The sequence below is a fragment of the Helicoverpa armigera genome, chromosome 22 (assembly GCF_030705265.1).
Source record: "Helicoverpa armigera isolate CAAS_96S chromosome 22, ASM3070526v1, whole genome shotgun sequence".
NCBI lineage: Eukaryota > Metazoa > Arthropoda > Insecta > Lepidoptera > Noctuidae > Helicoverpa > Helicoverpa armigera.
In genome coordinates this window covers 9,162,623-9,185,248 of record NC_087141.1, presented here as the reverse complement: position 1 = coordinate 9,185,248, position 22,626 = coordinate 9,162,623, and the positions used below count along the sequence as shown (strand labels likewise).

General features: G+C 35.7%; 1 protein-coding gene and 1 long non-coding RNA gene across 2 annotated transcripts; one reads left to right on the top strand and one right to left on the bottom strand.

The window, feature by feature from the left end:
• The first annotated feature begins 424 nt into the window (after window positions 1-424).
• LOC110373621 (ceramide synthase) lies at window positions 425-22,611 on the top strand. The gene is made up of 7 exons (XM_064040622.1): window positions 425-645; window positions 8,685-8,782; window positions 13,542-13,703; window positions 14,169-14,331; window positions 14,917-15,117; window positions 15,593-15,823; window positions 16,194-22,611. The coding sequence occupies exons 1-7, from the start codon at window positions 625-627 to the stop codon at window positions 16,347-16,349; spliced, it is 1,032 nt and encodes a 343-aa protein (XP_063896692.1). The 5' UTR covers window positions 425-624; the 3' UTR covers window positions 16,350-22,611.
• LOC135118473 (uncharacterized) lies at window positions 12,670-13,522 on the bottom strand. The gene is made up of 2 exons (XR_010277601.1): window positions 13,047-13,522; window positions 12,670-12,873 (listed from the first exon to the last, which is right to left on the bottom strand). It is a non-coding gene; the product is annotated as an uncharacterized LOC135118473 (long non-coding RNA).
• Window positions 22,612-22,626: the final 15 nt, after the last annotated feature.

The following is a 22,626-nucleotide window of genomic DNA, read 5'->3' as shown; positions in this document are numbered from 1 at the left end:
CAAGATGAAGACTAGAAGTAAAAATAATGCAACATTTCACATTGTTAATAACAAGCTTTACTTACTCTGTCATCTGAATCCACTTCCATCATTATTATATCACAAAAATTAACTTGAGCTGCTGAAATTCGTTCGCAAGAGAAATCGTTAATTTTCTATTGATGATTGTGAAATGAAGGTAGTTGAATGACGACGTATGCATTTACTTTCAAACATTTAATTAAAAAGTTGAGGGTAGTTAAATATAGTTTAATTAAAAAAACGTTTATCTTAACTCAATCTTCACCGATTCTAATCATCGATACACTTATTTTTTGAGTCTCAATCAATAATTTAGTTTTTCTCGGGAATAAACCTGACTGTGTGGTTTTATTTCGTTAGGAGTTTGGACCGTACCCGCCTCTACTTGTCTTTTGACTTTGACATATCGAGCAACGTGACAGCGCTGACAGCTAATGACATTAGTCTGTGGTCGTTCTAGTAAATAGAAGAATCGTGGAATTTGACGATTGCCGAAAATCTGCGAATTTTATTAAATTTTATTTATTTTCTGATTAAATTACGCACAACTTAGAATGTTTTAGTTTTGTTTGTTTTGTATAGTGATATTTTATCGGAATAATCATGGAAGCTGCAGTTTCGAAGGTAATAATTTTAGCAGATTTTCTTGACTTTTTGAAATTTTCATTTGCTGAATTGTCTATTTTTTTTGGAATTATTAAGAAATATGTAAATGCTGTTTAAAGTTTCAGAATATTCCATACATTATTGTTTTTTATGAAACCACAGGCATTATGATATTAATTCCAGATCAATTAGAAAACTTATTTATCGTGATTCTTTCTGATTATTGTAATTTAAAGTGTTTATTTTTTTGCCCTAATTTTCGTGAAAAAGTATTCGGTGCGAATCCTACATTGTTAACACTTTCTTATTGTGCAATATAACATAAGATAAACTAATTAAAAATTAGTGTTAATTCAAATTATATTGAAAATGGTCATCTAAATGATGGGTACCAGACACCCTTTTATTTTGTATGTATAATATTTCGAGGAAAAGGAGTATTAATTGAAACTTTGGTCTGAAAACTGGACCACTACCACTGGTTACTTTTTGTTATAATTTTAAAACTCAAGAATGGCTTAACATCTAAACCAAATGTTTAGGTTTACTTCAAACTATTTAGTCGATGGTTTATGTGAAGTTTGCACAAAAGCGGTTGAGCGGTTCTTCAATTATTTACATAGTGAAGATCTACCGGGTCCCTAGTATTTTATATTTCTTTGTGTTATGGACAACGGTATTATTAATTTAATTTTCTTTCATACATCAAAAATACCTTTGGAAATTATTTTAAGCATTCCATGGCCATATTCAATTATAGCTATGTTTATAAAACATGGCTGATGCAATATCATTCTTCATTATTACCATAACTTTTGAATGTGGAACCTGAACTCAAACCCAAAAAGGTTTATTCAAATTAGGCTGATAAATCAGGACTTTTTGAACGTCAAAAACAAAAGACAGCCCCCAAAACGCCCGCTCGTCACCACTTCCTATGTGTTCTTGCTGGGAAGAAGAAGTGGCGCAACAAACTCACACTCCCACTACACTCAGCAACACATGTCTGTCTATTAGGTTAACAAATTTAATCAAAATATTTAGAACCTCCTACAAAAAGGGGTCATTATAATTGATATGAGATAAAATATCACAGGTGTTATCATCTATCAATCATGACAATATATTGGTCTTTTATCTTTATTGAAAAATTAATATAACAGATTTATTGGGCTTGATAGGAATCACCTAATTCAACGGTGACTTGCAACTAAATTCTCTCCTAACTAAGTTCTCTCCTAACTAAGTTCGTACTAGTGCCATTTCTTATTAGAACTCATCGCTGGTATTGAGTTTCTGTCCTTACATTTTCCTGTCATCAAAAAATACCAATGGAAAATATCATTAACTCTCAAACCGCTTACTTTTAATGACTGAAAAAATAATTTTCCATAACAATCTAGTTTATTGTTATCTGAACCTATAATCATAATTGCTTCCACCGTTTTTGGTATTTTTCCTGTCATTAAGGATAGAAAATTGTTATTTAAGTTAATGTTTAGTTGAAAGTTGAATATTCAAAGTATTTGTGAGCTTTGCCATGTTGTTAGGTACTGAAATTATGAACGTAAGATCAGTAAGTGTATTTACTTTGAATTTTATTTTAGACTTGAGTTTAATTAGGCCATAACTACACAAAAATCGATTGATTCAAGTCTAAAGGCAAGAACACTATGTGCATGTGTAAGACGACATATGACTAATTTTAAAAACGCAATTTTATTTGGATTTTTATTTATCATGGGGGGCATATTCTTGCCACGATTATAATGATAACTTTTTGATTCCAGTGTGTTTAAAATTATAAATACAAGGAATTCCTTCTTTCCCTTATTAGGTCAAAAGTCGCATGCGCAGATGTTTCAATTACCGACAGGTGTGCTGGTTAACCGCGAATTCCTTATGCCTGACCTACCGCAAAAATATTCCTTGTGAATACTTTGCAGTGTTTACATTATTTTATGAATTTGAAAATTACGTAAACGACGGAAAAAGTACATTTTTTAGGATTCCATACGCTATTTCTAAGACTTCGCTGAACAGTTGACATTTTCATTGATAATGTATTTCTGTTGCCGCTATAACAACAAAATACAGAAAACTATCCTACTAATATTATAAACGCGAAAGTTTGTATGTATGGATGTTTGTTACTCTTTCACGCAAAAACTACTGAATGGATTTTAATGAAACTTTACAATAATATAGCTTATACATCAGAATAACACATAGGCTACAATTTGTAAACATATTGTTCGAAATACTAAACCTTCGCAGACGAAGTCGCGGGCACCAGCTAGTGATAAAATAAATATTTCAAGGGGCTCCCATACAACTTTTCATGTGTTAGTCCGACTCGCACTTGGCCGGTTTTTGCGGTTTCAGGTATTTTGTTCATGGAGTATTTTTTTGTTAATCATCATTAACATTGATTCGATTATAAATACATATTTTACCTAATCTATAAGCGTACTACTCCCTCCGGTCATACATGATACGACAAGTTTCTAATTTTGATCAAAGCTAGGGCTGCCATCTCAAATTTCGCCAAACCCGGACAAACATTAAAAAAAACCCGGATATTTGGCGTAAATCGCATTTTTACCCCGAACAAGTAGATACGATTTTTTTTAAACAAAATATACCTAATTTGTAATCCATTTACTATTGACATATACTTGAATTCAATGAGGTGCTTCCTTACATGAAAAGTGTCCGGGTTTTCCCCGGACACTTCTTGAAACCCCGCCCGGACGGCCCCCGGGCGGCCTCCAAACGAGGACAAATCCAGGGAAACCCGGACGGATGGCAGCCCTAATCAAAGCTGATTACTCAATGTAATCAGTATGATGCAATCAAAACCTGATAACAGTTCTATGAGGTCATGTCGGTACTAATTTTCCTAATTATACCACCTTTTTACGATGGATAAATAAAGTGATCCCTTTATTACCTTTTTACTACGTAAAAATAAGGTGACCTTTTGGACCAGTCGGGTAAGGGACCTCCAATGTTACCGCAGAGTGGAATAAAGATTATGAACCGCATTATGACTGGTTTGAGTGAATCAGTTCCGTCGCCAAAACGAGCTCTATCTCGTACATTCTACCAGTCACAGTTAGACCATTAGTCTTATGACTTCAGCATATTTTATAGGTACTTAGTCACAGTCCACTATTATATAGAAAACTAACCGTTTTCCCGCGGTTTTACCCGTGTCCCGTGGGAACTGCTGACCGTATCGGGGTAAAATATAGCCTCTGTTACTCGGGAATAGTGTAGCTTTCTAACAGTGAAAGAATTTTTAAAACTGGTTTAGTCGTTTTTTGAGTTTATCCATTACAAAGAAATAATTTTTTCATCTTTATAATATTAGTGCATATAATCAGCATCAGCCGTTTTAGTATGTGTCGGCTATTATCGTCCGTTTGAAGTCCAAATCTGCATTCTAACATCTTCCACTAGCTGGAAGACATCCTTTCTATTACCTACTTCTCATACTTGTACGATGGTTCATGGCTTTTTTTTTTTTTTTTAACGACGTAAAAAATCATCAAATGACCCCTCCCGCTCGCCTCCTTCTGCGAAGCGGTCATGCTCGAGAAGGAGGAGGCGGAACGCCAGAGAGTCCGCACCTCTCATCCCGGCCGCCGCGCTGGACCAGGTAGACACCATGGGCGCCGGGTGTCGCGAGATGACTCCCGGCCACCGTAGGCGTGGGTCTGTGGGCGGTGAGTTCGGGTGGCTCATCGTCCCTCTGTCTTTCTAGACGACAGACCCGTGTCGACGGCGCGCGTTGTTCCACGCGCTCCTCAAAGAGATGTCAGCAACCCAGCGGGGCCAGCAGGCCAAGGGCTGGGTTGTTCAGAGATACCGCGGCCCTGGTACATAAAGGCCTATGACGGAACACGACGATTTTAGTCAGTAAAGTCTGACTCACCGCTGCTAACCCACAGCGGGAGGGTCATTGATGATTTTACGTCGCTAAACCCCTCCCGCTGTGGGTTAGCAGCGGTGAGGGAGTGTCAGACTCTTACTGACTAAAAGCCGTCGTGTTCCGTCGTAGGCCTTATGTGCTAGGGCCGCGGTACCTCTTTCGAACAACCCGCAGCGTGGTTCATGGCTTAAGGCCTTCACAAACTCCACCGGTCCCAGAGACCATAGAAAATCTAAAAAAAAAAAAAATTCTATTTAATTTTCTTCTGTCTCTGATACTTTGTGTTCAACGTGTAAGATCTCCCAAAATGTCTTTTAATTAGAGAAATCTTTGACGTAATGTTATGACAACACGGCACACATCTTAGGGAATTACCTAACAATTTACGTTATTTAATACTATGTAAAGTTATCTAACAGCGGATCGGTTATCGTTCGAAACTTGACACAGTTTTCAAGTGTAAGCTTTCATTTCGTCTCGAAGATACTTTTTATTTTATGAATATGTTAATAGGTAATATCTGAAAAATATAAAGAAATGAAACGACTTTATCGTCACTTAATTTAGCACGTGGTGATAACCTTTGAACTATTAATATAAGTCTTCATAAACTTCTCTTTTGTGCCTAAATTATGATAATGCTTGGGAGTTGGATCGGTCTCATCTATTTTCGCATGAGAGATTTGCGCTCACCCTTCATCAATGTCTAATAATTTTAGAAGGAGAAAAAGGGCTGATAGTCTTTGGAACGTAACTGTCATTCACCACTAGACTTTTCAAAAAATGAAAAACTTATCCAGTCGGAAAAAAATATGCGCATTAAGTTTTAACATTCAAGTACCCAAAACCACTTGACGAGGCTATATTAATAAAAGATGTTGCTACGAAAATAGCTAACTGATAGTGAGACAATGATAACTCAAGCACTTTAATGATTAAAGAAAGATGTGTTTGTCATGTTGTTTTGATAGTTCAATCCACGGAGTAGTAACGAAAGATGAGCGGAGCTGCCATAATGCGGGTAGGTCAGACGCCTTCTCCTAGGTCAGATACATACGGTGGATAAAAACGATTAGTTACGAGTGAACTAAAGAGGCGTTCGGGTTCTTTGAGACATCTGTCAACCAACGATTTTTAGGATTACAAAAAAAGGGCCAGGTCCAAAGAAGGCGTATAAGGGCTGAAACAGTTACGTCCCTCGTCCTCTCACACCCGCATTTTGGCGCGCTACTTTCTTAGGAGACATTTCGTTATGACACCTCCTCTAGTCATTTTGTTCTCCATGATACAATCGCAATAGGTATAATTTATCGAGGACATTCGGCACAAGTTCACGAGTACTTGACGTAATCATACGATGTTTTGAGACCAGAAATACCTTCATTTCATATAGTTATCTCTTGCTTATGTAATGTATCTTGCAGCAGTAACAAAGGGGTCAAGGGTAGTTTATTCGTTAATGTGTGCATAAGTTTGTAACATAATAAGCTATGTATGAATATAATTTAACTAATTTTGATAGGTTATATAATAAAACGAGTTTTGGGTGTCTAGTTTGTCTGTAGATTCTCTTCCGTATTTTGATATTTGGCGCGTATTTTCTCAGAGTCTAGTTTGATTAACATATCTTTTATTCATTTATTACTCTTGATAAATGTGAAACCAACGATGTAGTCCAGCAAAACGATTGACCCACTTTCAGACTTAATTTCAAGATATAAATCTTGTGTGACTTAGGTAAGTTCGGAACTTGAACGAAATTGCTTTTTAGATCCCCTGTAGGCGGTTCTTCTATCTAATGTTCTGGAATAGTCTGTCTGGGTCTGTTATTTGCTTTTCTCTTTGTTATAGAGAACCGGTTAGACTGCTATACTCAAAGGGTAAAATGGGACTCTATTACTAAGACTTCACTGTCTATCTGTCACCAGGCTGTATCTCATCAACCGTGATAGTTAGGGAGTTGTCATGTTCAATGGAAACAAAACAACTACTTACATTTAAACTTGAATAAAATAAATATTTCAAGGTTCAATTTTTTTCGGGCCATTTTAGGAGACCCTTTGTGCGCGGGTCTGTTTTGCATTTGGCCAGTTTTAATTAAAACAACATCTCTAAATTCTGAACTTTCACTTTGATGACTCAGTATAAAAAACAACATGTCCGCTCCCCTAGATCTTGCCGAACGGAAGTCCTGTCGGCTCAACTCCTCAATTAATAAAGTCTCCCTCAATCAGGTCCATTGTACCATCAAGTGGTAAAGTGCGAGGCGCGCACATTTCGATACAGCGGCCACTCGACTCGATGATACAATCGGTATGAGTCACGCGGTCACACCATCGCATCGACCTGATTGTGACGTCACTAGAAGTGTAGACTGTAGATTCATACTGCTTTGAATTAGGACAGTTTTCGCGTTTTTGGTCTTCTTGTAGGAAGGTTAATGTTTGAGGAAATGGTCGATGCATAAATGTTTGTTAACCATTTGGCTCAGTTTAACAATGTATACGCAAAATTGAAATATGTGAACTCTTTCGAAAGTGTCAAAAAGTTTTACGATAATTTTGGTGACATATTCACCCAGTAGCTATTTTAAATCTTTAGGGGAAACCTACGTTCAGCAGTAGACAGTAATTGACGGATATAATGATGATGATGATGAGGTCCACGATGCTACACTTTTGATATCCAGTCTATTAACAATATACATAATAATATCAAATTATACCAACAACGTATTCTTATGAGCACCTTAGGAAGACATACCCTGACAAATGATTGATAGGACCGAAGCTGACCTTCCAACTGATGTCATTCGTCATTCAAGCACTTCTGGGTGCGTAGTAATATTACAAACGATGTATAAATAGAATTAAGTACTGTTGTAAATATGTATAGCATCATCACGATATAGTATTCCTTTATTATGGTTTGGACCTGTGTCAGAGGCTATTTTTAACCCCCGAAACAAACTACGGGGGTTATATGTAAGTTTGACCACTGTCTATGAATGAGAGAATGAGCCTCAAGATTTTCCTAAGGTCTAGAGGTGTCCAGAATTTTTGTAATCGTGAGTTTTGGAATCCTCCCTTCAGTTTTTTAAACTTTGTGTTTGGTTCACCTAGGCTATAGGTTGTTTGGTAGATCTATGGCATAAGTATGTAATAGTAGATTACGCTTAATACCGCGTTTCTCATCGCCTGATTATCTTGTTTTAAATATTGCTTTTACATTATATTTCTAGGTCCTTTTCTTTATTTACTTAAACCAATAGTATTGTGGATCCGATCTCTAGAACGCCGTTCTGCTTATTTCCCAAAGGTAAATAGCGTGACTCGTCTCTTGAAACAAGTCGTTACGTCATTTTCTTGTTTACCATGTTTATCTGATATACTAAGACGTAAAGTTAGTAATACAGGTGGTAAACGATGATAATTGAAGTTATTGTAAGTGATCTGACACTGTTTGTCATCATTGTTGTGCATAATATGACCAAAGTGCATGAAGCGAGAAGATATTAGACTTATATTTCTAAGTTAATATTGGAGCTGAAGTGTGTTTGTTTGCCTGAATAGACACGTGAAGAAAATATTTTGGTGGTAGATAGCCCACTTCTCGGAGAAGGCTATAAGGGTACTTTTCCATCCGGATGCGCGATGTAGTTACGATGGGATGCGGGCCAAACCGCTGGTGCCGCTGGCCTGAGCTAGTTGTGTATATTATGACCTGAGTATATGAACCTCGGTATGTTGCGTCTGACCTAAGCCTATGAACGCTAGGTAGATCTTGCAGATCCGATTTCTTGTATATTTGTGTAACGAAACACCTATTTCCTACCTATTGTTTTCTCTTTTATGTCCATTCACTGCATCCTTCCGTTCACTGTATCAAGTTGCAATAACAGATTTAACTTTGTTTTGCATCTTTTATACATTCATGATCGTACCTACAACTCGTAAACAGTTAAATTGTTTATCTTGATTTCTAAGCGAGAAGGATATTTTTAGTCCATCATCTTTCGTACCTTTCCCAACTATGTTGGGTCCAGCTTCCAGTCTAATTGGCTACGAATGCGTACCAGTGTTTTAGTCTAATGTTTTAATTAGATTTAATGTTATTTCAGACGAAGCATCGCACGGCGATGGCGATCCTCGCGGTGTGCAACGCGGGCTCCTTGGCTGCGGCCACCAACCTGGTCATCTCGCTCAACCCTGAAGACAAGTATGTTTCTTAAATATTTATTTATGCTGATTAACTGACTTCGATAATCAACCTATATGTGGATTTGTTTACTGAGCCCTGTACGAGTAAATTCAAATTTCTGTCCCCAGTAAAATGAACAGATATCATAACATATATGTTGTTGAAATCCATTGTAAATTCATTGTTAATTAACGTAGGTATCCAACAATTCGGTAAATGACCATATACTAATAATTTGTTGTTGGTTATTACGCTAGCTACATATGCTGACATGTACAGGCATGTAGCCGCCATTGAAATCTGGGAAGATCTGATTGCAATTTTGCTTAAGTAAGAGCTTCGTTTTCTTTTCTCTCTCGTTTTGAATTATTCATACTGCAGTTTTCCTTAAAATTGGGCTCAATGTCATAATCGTTCCCCTGTTTATGACTTATTTTATTGAAAACTAGCTTTCGCCTGCGGTTTCACCCGCGTCCAGTAGCCGGATGGAGACAAAAACTATCCTAAAACCTTTTCCCGGGTCTAAGTTACCTCCCCTCTAATTTTCAGCCAAATCGGTCAAGCCGTTTTCATGTTGTGTCGTGACAACGGAAAGCGGGTTTCATTTTTATATATATAGATTTTATTGTTTATAACTTTTATTGAAGAAAAATACAGTTTCTATTGTCAAACAAAACATTTCAACTATGCATTAATTAATACCCTTATACATACACATAATTACTAAAAAATATTCAGGAAGTAGCATTGCTCGTGTGACTCCGAAGCATGCGTGATTTGGGTGGCAAGGGTCACGTGACGTCATTGGCCAAATAGTTCCGTACGGGTAGTTGTTTAACGGTAATATAATTGTTGGTGCCAATATGCATGCCAATGTGTCATTGGTCAGAAGTGTTCCTTTTGAATATTGGCGATTGAAGGCTCCTGAAGTTGGTGGTAGTATTGAAGTCAATGCTAATGTTACAATGCAATTATTGGCTTATCTATATTTTTGCCAACGTTTGTTACTGATAGTATGGAACAATTTGTAAACCGCCATCTGCTCCTGTGCTTTCAGAATAATCTTTACCTTGATATAAGTTCCTACAAGTAAGTTGGCGATGCCAAAAATGTTTTACGAATTCCAAGACATTTCCAATCGAATACGATAAGATGAGAAAGTAAAACTTCCCAGAAGTTTTAAAATTCAGGACAAGACGTATAATCTTCAATCGCCTTTGACTTTGAACCACGAGTAGAATATCGATTTTGGCGCCCAACGTTCTTATAAGATTTTTACTCCCGTGTTTTCGGGTGCTTTTGAATCGTAATAAGTTTTTATGAATTCACATATTCATGAATTTTCCTGTTCAGGGATATTGTGAGTGAGAAACTCTAAACGTTCAGAAATATTATGAGTTCTGAAACTATTTCTCTTCATTTAACATGGTAAATTTTTCCAAATGGAAGAAATCTAGGTATCTTTACCTACATAATCAAGCGGTTCAACGCTTATAGTCTGAACAGCATTCCTACCGTTTACCATTTAACAAAGAGACAGGCGTGTATGTAGCGACGTTCTATGGAAAAGTGATTGCACCCACATTTTACCTCCCATTAAACATGACCACACATTCGTACAATTAAACGTTTTCCAATGAACCTCGCCATTTTACATACTCCAATAGTTTTTCAGTTCACCGCATTCGTATCGCGATGTTGTCGAAACGTCATCAACGAACGACATTTCAAAATGATCTTTATGATAAAGATATAAGACTGCTTTTGGCATACAAAAGTGCTTAATAAATATTTGACGCAATAAAGGTCTTGATATGTGGTGCATGCATTAAAAATATGTACTTTGATAACGGAATGATATTCTTGAATGAATTAAAAACTGACGAGATGAATCTTTATCCCTGGATCTGCTCTTTCAACTATTGCATAAGACTGAAAGAGCAACGTCTGAAAAGAATAAAATTAGAAACCCAAAACCAATTTTTGAAGACGCATGGATCGTTCCAGAAAGATCTATCTAGGACTGATCTCAAAGTACATCCACATTTGCAAAGGGGGACTACGCTCTTGATTCAATAGACCTTAAAGAAACAATTGATCTAACAACCTTTAATAAACTGTAACAGATTCTCCATACACATGCTATGTTACATACCCTATTTCATCTCGAATAAAATCTCCATACGTGTTTGTTTTTCCTACGATGTGGGTCGGACCGACCTTGACACACAAAGTCCTGTTTAGCGTCAATATTTGCGCAGATACACGTGCGAATAACGCTTTTCATACAAAACGTGCTGGTGCTGGTTTTGGCACGAGTGACGTTTCATCTCCGTTGTGTATAACCGGATGGGTCTTGATAGTTTTATTGTTTGAATTATGTAACTGTTTCTTAAGTTTGGGGGTTTCTTGAAAATGTCTGTATGAAGTGTTTTCAATATAGGTCTTGACTGTGTTATGTTAGTAGTCCAATTTCATTATTAATTCTTTCTGGGGGTTTTCTTATGAGTTTCGAGTATGTTGAGTGGTCATAGAAGCTCTTAGGTCTAATGGACAAATACACATAGACATGGTTTCTGAACGAACCTATCTCAGGTAAACAATAGATCTCACTTGAAACGCTTACTGATAAATCAAGTGCGACTTAAGCTAAGATCAAGAGGCTTGATCTCAGCTTAAGTAGAGGTCCGGCTTTAGATTTGTCAGCGATAAATTACGCAATAGGATAGGACCTGTGTTCGAGATGCTCTCTAATCTTATCTAAAGACTCTTAAAAGTATCTAAAGACCGATAAACCTTCAAAGAACTATAAAAAGTACTTTTAGTACTTCTTTAGTTTTTGTATAATTTCAATAAATAACGATATAAATCAATTACGTAATGTCTTGCCATGGTTGAGGTTTTAGACTGATATTCAAGACACGATTCCCAAGTTATTCTTTAGAAGACAGCGATGTTTTACTTGGGCCGTGATAAGAAACATTAGAAACGCTTGTCCCTAGGGTCGTAAGGAAAAGCGTGGATTAAAAATGTCATTAGTAACTAGGCACTCGTGGTACGCACGTTACGGCATCATAATCTTGAAGTCTTCATAAGTGAAGTGTCAAATGCGTTTCTGTTTCGTTTCTCCTGTGGGCATGATTATTTATCCTATCAGTTTTCCGTATACATAATTTAACTGTGAATATATAAGGGTTTCGTGTCTGATACATACCTAAAAAAGTATACCAAGGGCATAAAAGTTATTCTCTTCTTCTTATTCAGGCGGATCATTTATAAGTATGCTTACAAACATTAACCCTCTTATTATAAAAACTGCCGCAAGTAGTGGTTTAAACCCGACTGAACACGTCTTGGTTTGTTACGGTACTTACGATAGTCTACACATCCTTATTACAAAACGTAGACTAAGAGAAGACTGTTTAGTACTTCGATTTGTCTATGGTTCAAATAATATCCACAGATTATAAGCAACAAATATTTAAATCATTCGCTCAATCGTTCCGAATTCTATGCGCCGTTCCTTTTTACATTATTTTGTTAAGTCTATTTTGATGAAAAATAAATAATTATGATAATAAAAAAAATATTTAAAATATTTAAAAAAATATTTAAAGATAATTTTATATTTCTAGTATCTTTAACGATATACATGATCCAATTATTCTCTTTTAAACAACTATCGAGTTTGCGCGTATAACGGAACGTCAGCGCGCGTATCCGAGTTGTTTTGTTTTTAGGTTAGAAATAATTTGGATTATTTTCATCCCGATTTAAATGATTAAATAAGATGTTGTGCATCTAATTAGAACCTCTTCAAAATTAAGTGCACAATAACTTACCTACACACAGAATATCGTGTGCATTAAATTACCAAAAGAAAATGAAACATTTGAAACAACATAAAAGTAGAAAATTATATTTTATTCCGATGTCTATTTATACAGTCAAATGCACTGATACATGTTGGACACTGTTCTTCATCACACAATCTTGTTCCCTTTCTCATCTAGGCATTTTTGTACATTTTAGCAAGCTTCCAGTCTTTTACAAACATTGCATATTACTGGCAGAGATACGGCGTGCAAAACGCCAAAATAGTCTTGAATCTGTAAATAAACAATAGACTGTATGATAATCTGATATATTTTCGGAGTTTCATCAAAATCTATGTGGTAGTTTATGTGTGGAACATAAACAAACATCCATAATAAAAACTTTGACTCGTATACAATTAATTAGGATGTTTTGGCAACCTACTTGCACTGTAAAGGCTACTTACTTTATGGCGAGCCCAGTTGAGCATCATAGGATCATCCTGGATTATCATCATGCATTCAATTGACTATTATTTCGAAAAACGTAAATCGATATTTATATCGAAAATTGTCGTCAGGTAATTTGAAGAGATTTTGTCGATGACGCATTCTGTTAGGTCCCCGGACACTCAATAGTATTCTAACACATCCAAGTATTCCAAATCACACATATTTATATCCACTTTCGTTTTTTTCATCACAAAACAAATAACCTCAAAAGTAAATAATGTCGGAATTTGACGTTTGTCGACTAAGTACTGCAGTTAAACTAGGGGGCTCGATGGTTTATCTTTTGTACTACAGATAGTAATAGGACTTGCGATAAACTGCGTTTTGTAATAACGTTTTTTCAAGGTCGTACTTAAAGGTGGATTAAAGGTAGTACAAAAGCCGATACTTATTTGATACCGCGTTTTATAATAAGAGGGTAAATGCTAAATCTTTCTCCTCTTTTCCAGAATAACAGCAAAACGTGGAGGTGCGCTCACAGCGCTCGGCTTCGTCTACTTCATGACGTTGTTTGAGCTGCTGAACGCGCTCGCCCTGTCTACTGGCGCCGGCGCACGGTTCCGGCACAAGTACAGACTCAGCTGCGGGGATGTGCTCGATATTACTAATAAGTATGTATGATGTGTTTAAGGCGATTCTAAATTGATGGTTGCTGATTAGAACTTTATATTTTTTTGGATGACAATGACATAGGCATTGTAGAACTAATAAAAGCTTACTCTCCAATCGTCTTTTCTGAAAATTAAAAATGATTCGAAAACGTTGTTAGAATGGGTGCAATGAAAGAAGTTTCCGGAACTTTTCTATTATATTTGGAGTGCAAACACATTGTCTCTTCTTCCTACATAAGCAGACTTGCTAATTTGTCGAACGGAGTTAATCAATATCTTTAGTTACTGGTACAGTCATCAAACGAACTGTGTTCGTTGGGTTGGTGTTCGAAGGAGTATGAGTTGCAATGTGGGGTCAGGCAGGATTGACTTCCCCGATATTGTTTAACCTGTACATAGACGACATCATTAGTGGGTTGCAGCAAATGGACAAAAGGACTTATCTTCTTCTTCCCCTCTACCCAGGCTGGTGTCAGCAGTGCAGGCAGCCCTGTCATGCGTGACAGGCGCCATAGTGTGTCTGTGGTCGTGCACTCGCGACTTCATGCGCAGCTCGCACTACATGTCCGAGGCGTACGCCTGGTTCGGCGCTGCCTACTTCTTCTATGATATTTGGAGCATGTATATGGTGAGTTTTGCATGGTATTCTGTTTTTACGAGCTTTTTTAAATGTCTATTTGATAGTTTTATGTTTTTATACTTAAGAGATTTTGAGAGCATCGCCAGCAGTTTGTTCATAATTTTTAATTGACATCAGACTAAATGATGCCAGTACTGGAAAGGCACTGACAGGTTGCAGATGTTGACTATTTTGGCGAAATAAAGTTAAATTGACATTTTTGTAAAACTAATTGCCATACTTCTGTTTTTGGATACTAAATAAAATGGCGAACTTTTCCAATTCTGGTCAAATATCTATAGAATTTTGTAATATCTTACAAAAATTACACAACTTAAGTCTCTTCACTTCAGCCATTCACCGATTTTACCTCACTTACGGCCAGTTTCTTTAACAAAAGTAAAAGTCAAAGTAATGTCTAAAGTAAAAGTAAAGGTCAAATTCGTTTTTTCAAGGCTAAAGTGACAGCAAAACTAATAGAAAAAATGAATTTGACCGTTACTTTTACTTTAGACATTACTTTGACTTTTACTTTGGCTTTTACTTTTGATGAAGAAATTGGCTGTTATTCACAAATTGGCAACCTTCTTCCAGGTACACGTCCAAATGAACTCTAACAGTGACATGTCCGTCAAGCGGCGTCCGTCCAAGAACGGGTCCGCGCCCGCGCTCCCCTCGGGGGACGGCGCGGTCGTCAAGAAGCAAGGCACCTCGTTCCTGGCTTACTGCAAGCATGAACCCGTTATATTGATGCACCATCTATTCATTGGGGGTTTCGGGTTCTTGGTTATTGTGGTGAGTTGAATGTTATTTTTGCAGTTTTGAGATGAATGTGAGGTTGTGGGTGAGTCTGCAAAAAGAGGGTTTGGAAGCCAGAATTAATGGTAGGACTGAGTTTTTTTATGTGCTGAGAAAATTTATACATGTGCTGTGATATTAAATAAGAAAGAAATAATGATAATTGAGATGAATCGGAGGAACACAAAATGTAATCCCTGAAGAGATAAATTACTGTGTTTATGAGTGAAAACTAATTTTTAACATTATGTCTTCCTAAAATTTGTTTTAAAAACGAGTGGATCTGTGAAATATTGTAGGAATTGTCAAGTTAAATATAGCCTAACTAACACTTTATAGGACTATATCAAATGATGGTGTTCAATTAATACCATGAAAAGGTCATTTGGCAATTTTACTACATAATTAACACAAATATATTTGCTTTTTTTATAACTTACCTATTTCAATACCAACTTAACATACATTCCAGTACCTCCGCGGCAACCTAGGCGACTGCACCTTCGGCTTCGTCTACTTAATGGAACTGTCAACCCCCTTCGTCTCCGTCCGCGGGATCCTCTCGCGACTCAAGCTCAAGTCTTCCCGCCTCTACGTGGTGAACGGCATACTGATGCTACTGACGTTCTTCGTGTGCCGGGTGATCAGTCTGCCGTATGTCTGCTTGTTGTATAGCAGGGTTATTGGCCTTTCGTATGTCGATGTGAGTGGATTTTTTTTTGGTGTTTTATTTTTAATTGTTTTTGTTTGGTTGGTGGTGAAATTAAACTGTACCTAAATTATCAGTGATTTAAATTGGCTACAAACGCCGCATTTTTTTTGATAAATAGTAGTTCCAAAAATAAGGGAAATAATTATTAAATTTTGTAAATTATTTTAAAATCCGTCCCGGGTTCATTTCTACCCAAATCCTGATAAAATATAACCTATGTTACTTGGCCCATTGTTGAGAAATTAAGAATCAAATCGGCTATGCAATTACGGGTCCTTAAGTGGAACAAGCAAGCAAATTTTTTTTGTTTAGAATAAAAGTATTGATTCCCGATATAATAATGAAAATATAATTATTCCAGGCAATAAAATCCCTACCAACCGGCTGCAAGATCTCCATATGCATACTCCTTCTGCCCCAACTATACTGGTTCTACTTAATGTCAGCCGGAGCCCTGAAGATGTTAGTCCAAAGGCCTCGGCCGGCTGCCGCCGACTCTACGCGCAAGCGCAGCTGACGCCGCCGCCGACACTAACGCGGTACGCCTAACTATGCTAACATTACGACGCCAAGCGTAAAGTACGCCACGAACTTTTAGTAGGACGTATTTTGAGCCGCTCAAATTACGTCATACTAAAAAGGTCCTTTAACAAAATGGGAGTGAAATATGTGGGAAAATTAGTAGGCGTATTTTGAGCTGCTCAATTTACGCCATACTTTTTGAGTCTCGGACGTATAATATGTAGGAAATGAGTAGACGTATTTTGAGCCGCTCAATTTACGTCATACTATTTATGTCCCGTGCGTAAAACATGTAGGAACATTATATTTTGTAGGCGTATTTTGAGCGTCTCAGGTTACGTCTTTTTGTTTAGTTCGGGCCTGCCAGACTTTGAGTAAGATACGCCACACATAACGCACATTTAGTTGGCGTATTTTGAGCGGCGTATATTACTCTGTGTTATTCAAGTTTTTATCATTTTGTTTTATCACACTTTGTATTTTGAGACATCAAGTAAATATAATTTAACATGTAATATTAAAATGCTTAAAATTGTATTCAAAACACCAAGTGTAGATAAAATACCGTTGCGATTTTCACCTTAAAATTTATTTGAACCATGTGATATAATTTTCGTACAAATAAACAGATTTCATATATTTTGTCATAACATAAATGTCCCATGAAATAAAAAGTGGCCTGCATAGGACTAAGGGTTATAATGTTTGACTGTTTGTCAACTTTTTGGAGCTAATGTTGGCAACACTGGATTATTGAAGTGCTGTGTGTACGTCAGTAGATGGCGTTAGTTGGTATATGAATGAGGTTGATGTTAAAAAGGTTGAATGGGGCTTTGTATGGGTGATTTTGGATGCTAAAATGTTTTTGCTTATACAATGGTTAAGGTTAAAGAAATATTATTTGTATACAACGCAATTTTTATCCAAATATTTCCAGCTTTTATGATTATTGAAAGAGAATTCGGTTTCATAAAATAGTTGTTGCTTGTATGTATGTGATAAGTGTGATTTTAAATGAAATGCTTGAAGGGAAGTACGGTTTTTTCAATATTAGCTCCAATAAAAGTTTGACTAAAAGCTTTGGCTAAGGTAGTTGATGTTGTATGTGTCCGACGATAGATGGCGCTGTATTAAATTTTGGTTCAACCCAAAATTAACACAAACCCATCCAGTATAGTCGTACTAGGTAGATTATAATAATTTAAAAATTGATACGGCCACGTTAAAAAATATTGTATATTAACTAAGTCATTATTGTATACAGATTTCGTAAACGAATATCTCGAATAAAAAGAAATGTATTTTGATTTTGAATTGTTACCGATAATCTCGAGTGTTGCCTCAATTTTGACTAGAATTTGACGATTTACGGCCTAGCCGAACTTGTTGAAAATGCTAAACACATTCACGACTTCGAATATTAACATAGATCTTATGAGAAAAGAATTATTATCTTTATCGAATACAAGAATTAGGGCTTGAGTACGTAGTTATTTCGACGAATAAAACATGCCTAAATAAAAACTTCCATTTTTGTAATAATACATGCATTTCTTTTATACACTACTTAATTTGACACACAAATAAGTACTATAATTTGACATAACATAACTTCCAATTTTGTCTTCTCTTAATTTATATCTTGCTTTTAGATGCATTTTCTTTCTATACTTACATTTTTCCCTACAGTTATTTAAAAGCTTAAAATTGATAGTTTAAATATTATATGTAGTATCAATTTTATGAGTCAACGGAAGGCATGTATCAGGATATTTACTATCGTGATACTCAACTTACTATCATGATATATCATGATATTTAAGTATCGTGATAGTAAATAAAATTTCGTATTTATAACATGGGCATTTTATTTTAGTAACACAAAGATTTTGTATAATATGGTGTAATTTATATAATAAATAATGTGGCTTATATATAAATACAGAATATGTGTGTATATCGATAAGTTTGGTAGCACAATATGTGTTAGGTGTCGCTTGTCGCTAGTTTGTGGTTGTTTGCACTTCAATATGTTTTTTAGGCTTAAGAGGGGTTTTGATAGTAAGATATGGAATTTAACTTGACAGTATCCGAGACTCCAAAGTCGGTGTCAGTCAAAATTATCGATATTAAAATTACTGTCATATAGAGTTTATCAAATGATCTTTTGCGTACAACCATCCTTTTTTCAATCTGTTACTGTTACACCCTTTTTATCGTCCCATTGCTTGGCACAGGCTTCCCTTCACTCGGAGAAGGATTGAGCGTTAGTCACCACGCTTGCTTAATACGGGTTGGTGATTTCAGACTATATAGTCCAGTTTTTTTTCAATGTACAGTTAGATTTTTTTATCACATTTTTCTATGGATATGAAAGACTTATAGTTCGGCCGCTCAGAGAATGCGTTTCTGACACATCGCGATTGAACTGACGACGTAACTTTGTAATGGCGTTGCAGTACGATAAAAATATTTTTGCTGGTTGTTTATCGTTTTAACAATTGTTGAGCATTAAAACAACATTATTATATCAATAATAATCAATGAATGTTGTAATTTTGTGCCAAATTGAGTGTCAAATAACTTGGTAAACAATATTTTTCTAAATCTATACTGCGCTATTACAAGGTTATGTCAGCGCTTTATATTTGTAGTGCTGTGCTAAAAATAACAGGCAAGTATCGTAATCTGTTCTGGTTGATGGTTCTTATACAGTTATACTTATAATATAAAATAATACGTTTTGTTTTTCTTTTTAAGAATTTGAAAATAATGGACTATAGGATAACTTTTATGAAATATAAAAATAAAACTATGATCAAACTGAACGCGCGAAAGAAAGTAGCATTTTTATATTTAGGTTGAAAATGGTAACCCCAAATGGCATCATGGGCCGTCATTTTGTGACGCTAAATAGTCATTTGTTGTCGTTTCGTGCGCTAAGACTAAGTGCCCTGCCTCATTAGGACGCCAATGGCGACGTCGCCGGCTACGTATCCAAGCAGTTAGTATTGAAATGTATGGAACCTAACTCACTTGGCGACGGTTTGGTAACGTCGCCAAATTGGAGGCGTGGCCACGAGCTACAGTTCCCTATGTGGCTTCTGGCTACCGTGGCGACGTACCGTGGCCACAGTAGCCACTATAATGTACACGGTAAAGCGCACCTCCCTCACACAGTCGCCAATGTGGTCGCCAGTCAGCTTGCAATTTCTTGAGCGACGACGTAAACAATTGACTGTCGAGACGCCATGGCCACTCGACTTGGCGACATTTGGATGCCAGAAGTAGCCAGACCTGTGCCGCTGGCGACGTCGCCATGGCGTCCCAGTGAGGTAGAGCTCTAAAAACCTGATTTTGGAAGATTTTGACCGAGATATCAGGATTGATTCTGTTATTGATAATACCTAATATACACGTAATATACACGTAGGCGAAGATGATGATGAAGACACCACCTCCTCAAGCGAATCGGAGTCTGATTAACATTCTGTACGCACATTCAATTCAATGTACTTACTTTATTGCACAGAAATACAGATTGTAACTTTGTAACAAAGAATAAATAAAACGATTTTATTATATGAATATTACCTTTTTTTGGTTTCCACTTAAATAATTAAAATATAAATTTTAAATGATTCCGCCAATTTAAAACGAAAATAATCTTAAAATAATGCGGCGGTTTATTTTGGGGGAACGGTAACGAACTCAGTGTTATGTTGTGCCCATCACTAGTCCTGACTAACTGATAGGTGTCAGGAACGCATTCTCTGAACGGCCGAACTATAATATCTTTATCTATCTTACTATCAAAAACATAGCTAAATAAACGAAAAACACTTAAGAAATGCATGCACAAAACTATGTATTTGTTGTGGTACTGCAGAAGTATTTAATGCCCCTTAGGTTATCCACCAAGAGATTTTAGTTCACTATCAGCTATCATACTTATAGTATAACTACGAATTCCATAATAGAATTTAATATATAATTCAAAGCTACCTTTTTTTATCTAATCACTATCTAAAAATTCTCAGTAGATCTTCTAAACTTACTAAATCTTCTAACAACCAATTTCGCTTGATCCCTTTTTATATTTCATTTTTAAAAACTTGCCCCTTCAATTACACTGTTATTAAAAATTAAGTAAATTAGGACTAAACCTTTTATTGAACAAGAACAAAAACGGGGTAAAACAGTTGTATAGACATTTTGAAATTCAAGGGTAGTTCTATCTATAATTTATTTACCAGTTTAGACCCTAAGATATATTAATTGTTGTGTAATGAGTCGAAAAATTGTGAAAATATTTGGCGCCAAAAAACTGTCAAAAATGAAAAAAAAAGGAATCTCGGTTGAAAATAATGTTGCTTCGTTCTAGAAATTATTGCGTGGAGGCTAAATTTTATTTTTTGACTAAATTGTTCGTTTATTTTTATCCAGTGTTCTAGCGTTTGTTTTTCAAAATTTTGATGTGTTGATGGTGTATTTTTACTGCATTAGTTAAATCGTAAGAATGTAGTAAATAAACACTGGATATTTGTTATGTATAGATAGGATTTTTGCTTGTTATTTTATTTTGGCTCGGTAGTTTGGTTTTCTTTTTAAACTTTCGGTAAATGGCGCGTTGTGGCTCTATATCCATTGTTTTCTAGCTTTAGCTTATTAATTTATTTGTTACGTACGTGTGTGAATGCGAACTGAATTCTTCCAATACTACCCTACTTCCGTATTGCCAAATTAAATTCATTCCAATATTCAGATTACAATAGTTATTTACTAATCGCATTTTATAATAGACTTAAGACTATTTGTGTAGTAAATTGCTAATAACGAAATTAGAACTTAAACTTCCAGTTGTTTTGTCTATACTTAACAATATCATAGAAGGATTTGTTTTTTACAACATTTGTATTGAATTCATTTATTTTGATAACCTAATTTAACCAGCATTTATTACTTGTATCTTTACTAATAAATAAATAATTATAAATTGCAGATTTGTAGACCTGGGCATTTGACAATGTCTGCCATAAACGGATCTTAGAACATTTTAATTGTAAATGGGAGCGACGCTAAACTTCTTGGTTGCTCTGATGTATGCGCAAAAATTGCGCAACCGGTCAGTAATTGCGCAACATGCGCAAACAATACTAACTTACCATTTAAGTAAAATTTTCAGAGCAGGCAAGAGTTTAGTGTCGTAAATGCTAGATTACGGATTTTATATTAAAATAAATGAGCTTAAATTTAATAGGGTTTGATGCACATAGTGAAATATTTATATGTTTGTGTGATGCATTAAGTCTGAATGTTATGTTCCTATAGAGGCCTATGAGATAGGTTCTGAGGCCTAATTTTAGATAAAATGTAAATTATTGTTTTAGGGTTATTTGAGGGGTAGTTGAGGGTTTTAAAACGGCCTACTGCATCGAAATAGCAAAACTGGAAATAGATCTGTTTCTTTACCAAAAATTAACACAACATTAAGCTGAACTTTCCCCTGTCAGTTCAAAGATGGGTGACCATTTTGTTTTGAATATGTAACTTCGTGATGCAAAAGGCCGTAAATAGTAAATACTAACCACAGCTTTTTTATATTTACGAATATTTAGCAGCTGAAATTAAACTCTACTTATTAATGGTGACTTGAAATTATTCAAATTAGTTTTTGTTTAGCAACGAGTGAGGTGATGTATGTACAATGTGTACGGAACTAGTGTTACCAGTGTTAAAAAATCTAATTATGTAGTTTATTCTTTAGGCTGGCAAGCTGGGCGAGTTACGGAATTTGTGTAAGTTATAAATAACAAGGTACTAATGATTAAACAAATAGTCATAATTATTATTGTAGTGTCTGTGTTATAATAATTTTAAAAGAGTTGTTTTTTAAAACGGCCTCTTTTCTCATTTTGACTATAATAACATTTTTTTTTCTTGTCTGTTTGGGCTACAAGATCGATCTTAGTATTTGAGGCCTACTTTTGACATGTCAAAGAAAGAGGTCATAAAATAAAATTTTTACTCGTTACGTTGTTAAAAAGTTTGGTCTTGTAGTCCAAGCATATAATGCACTAAAATAACACGATTCATACATACATGGGTCTTATTAGAAGATCTTTGAAGGTTGAACTGTTAATGAATATAATTACTTACAATTTGTACCGGCGCCCAGTTTCCAGCTAGTCAGTGTGACGGTATATGTGATAACTTGTTGCAATGACTGTTTTATATTAAATGTATCCGATATTGAATGTTTTGTGTTATTT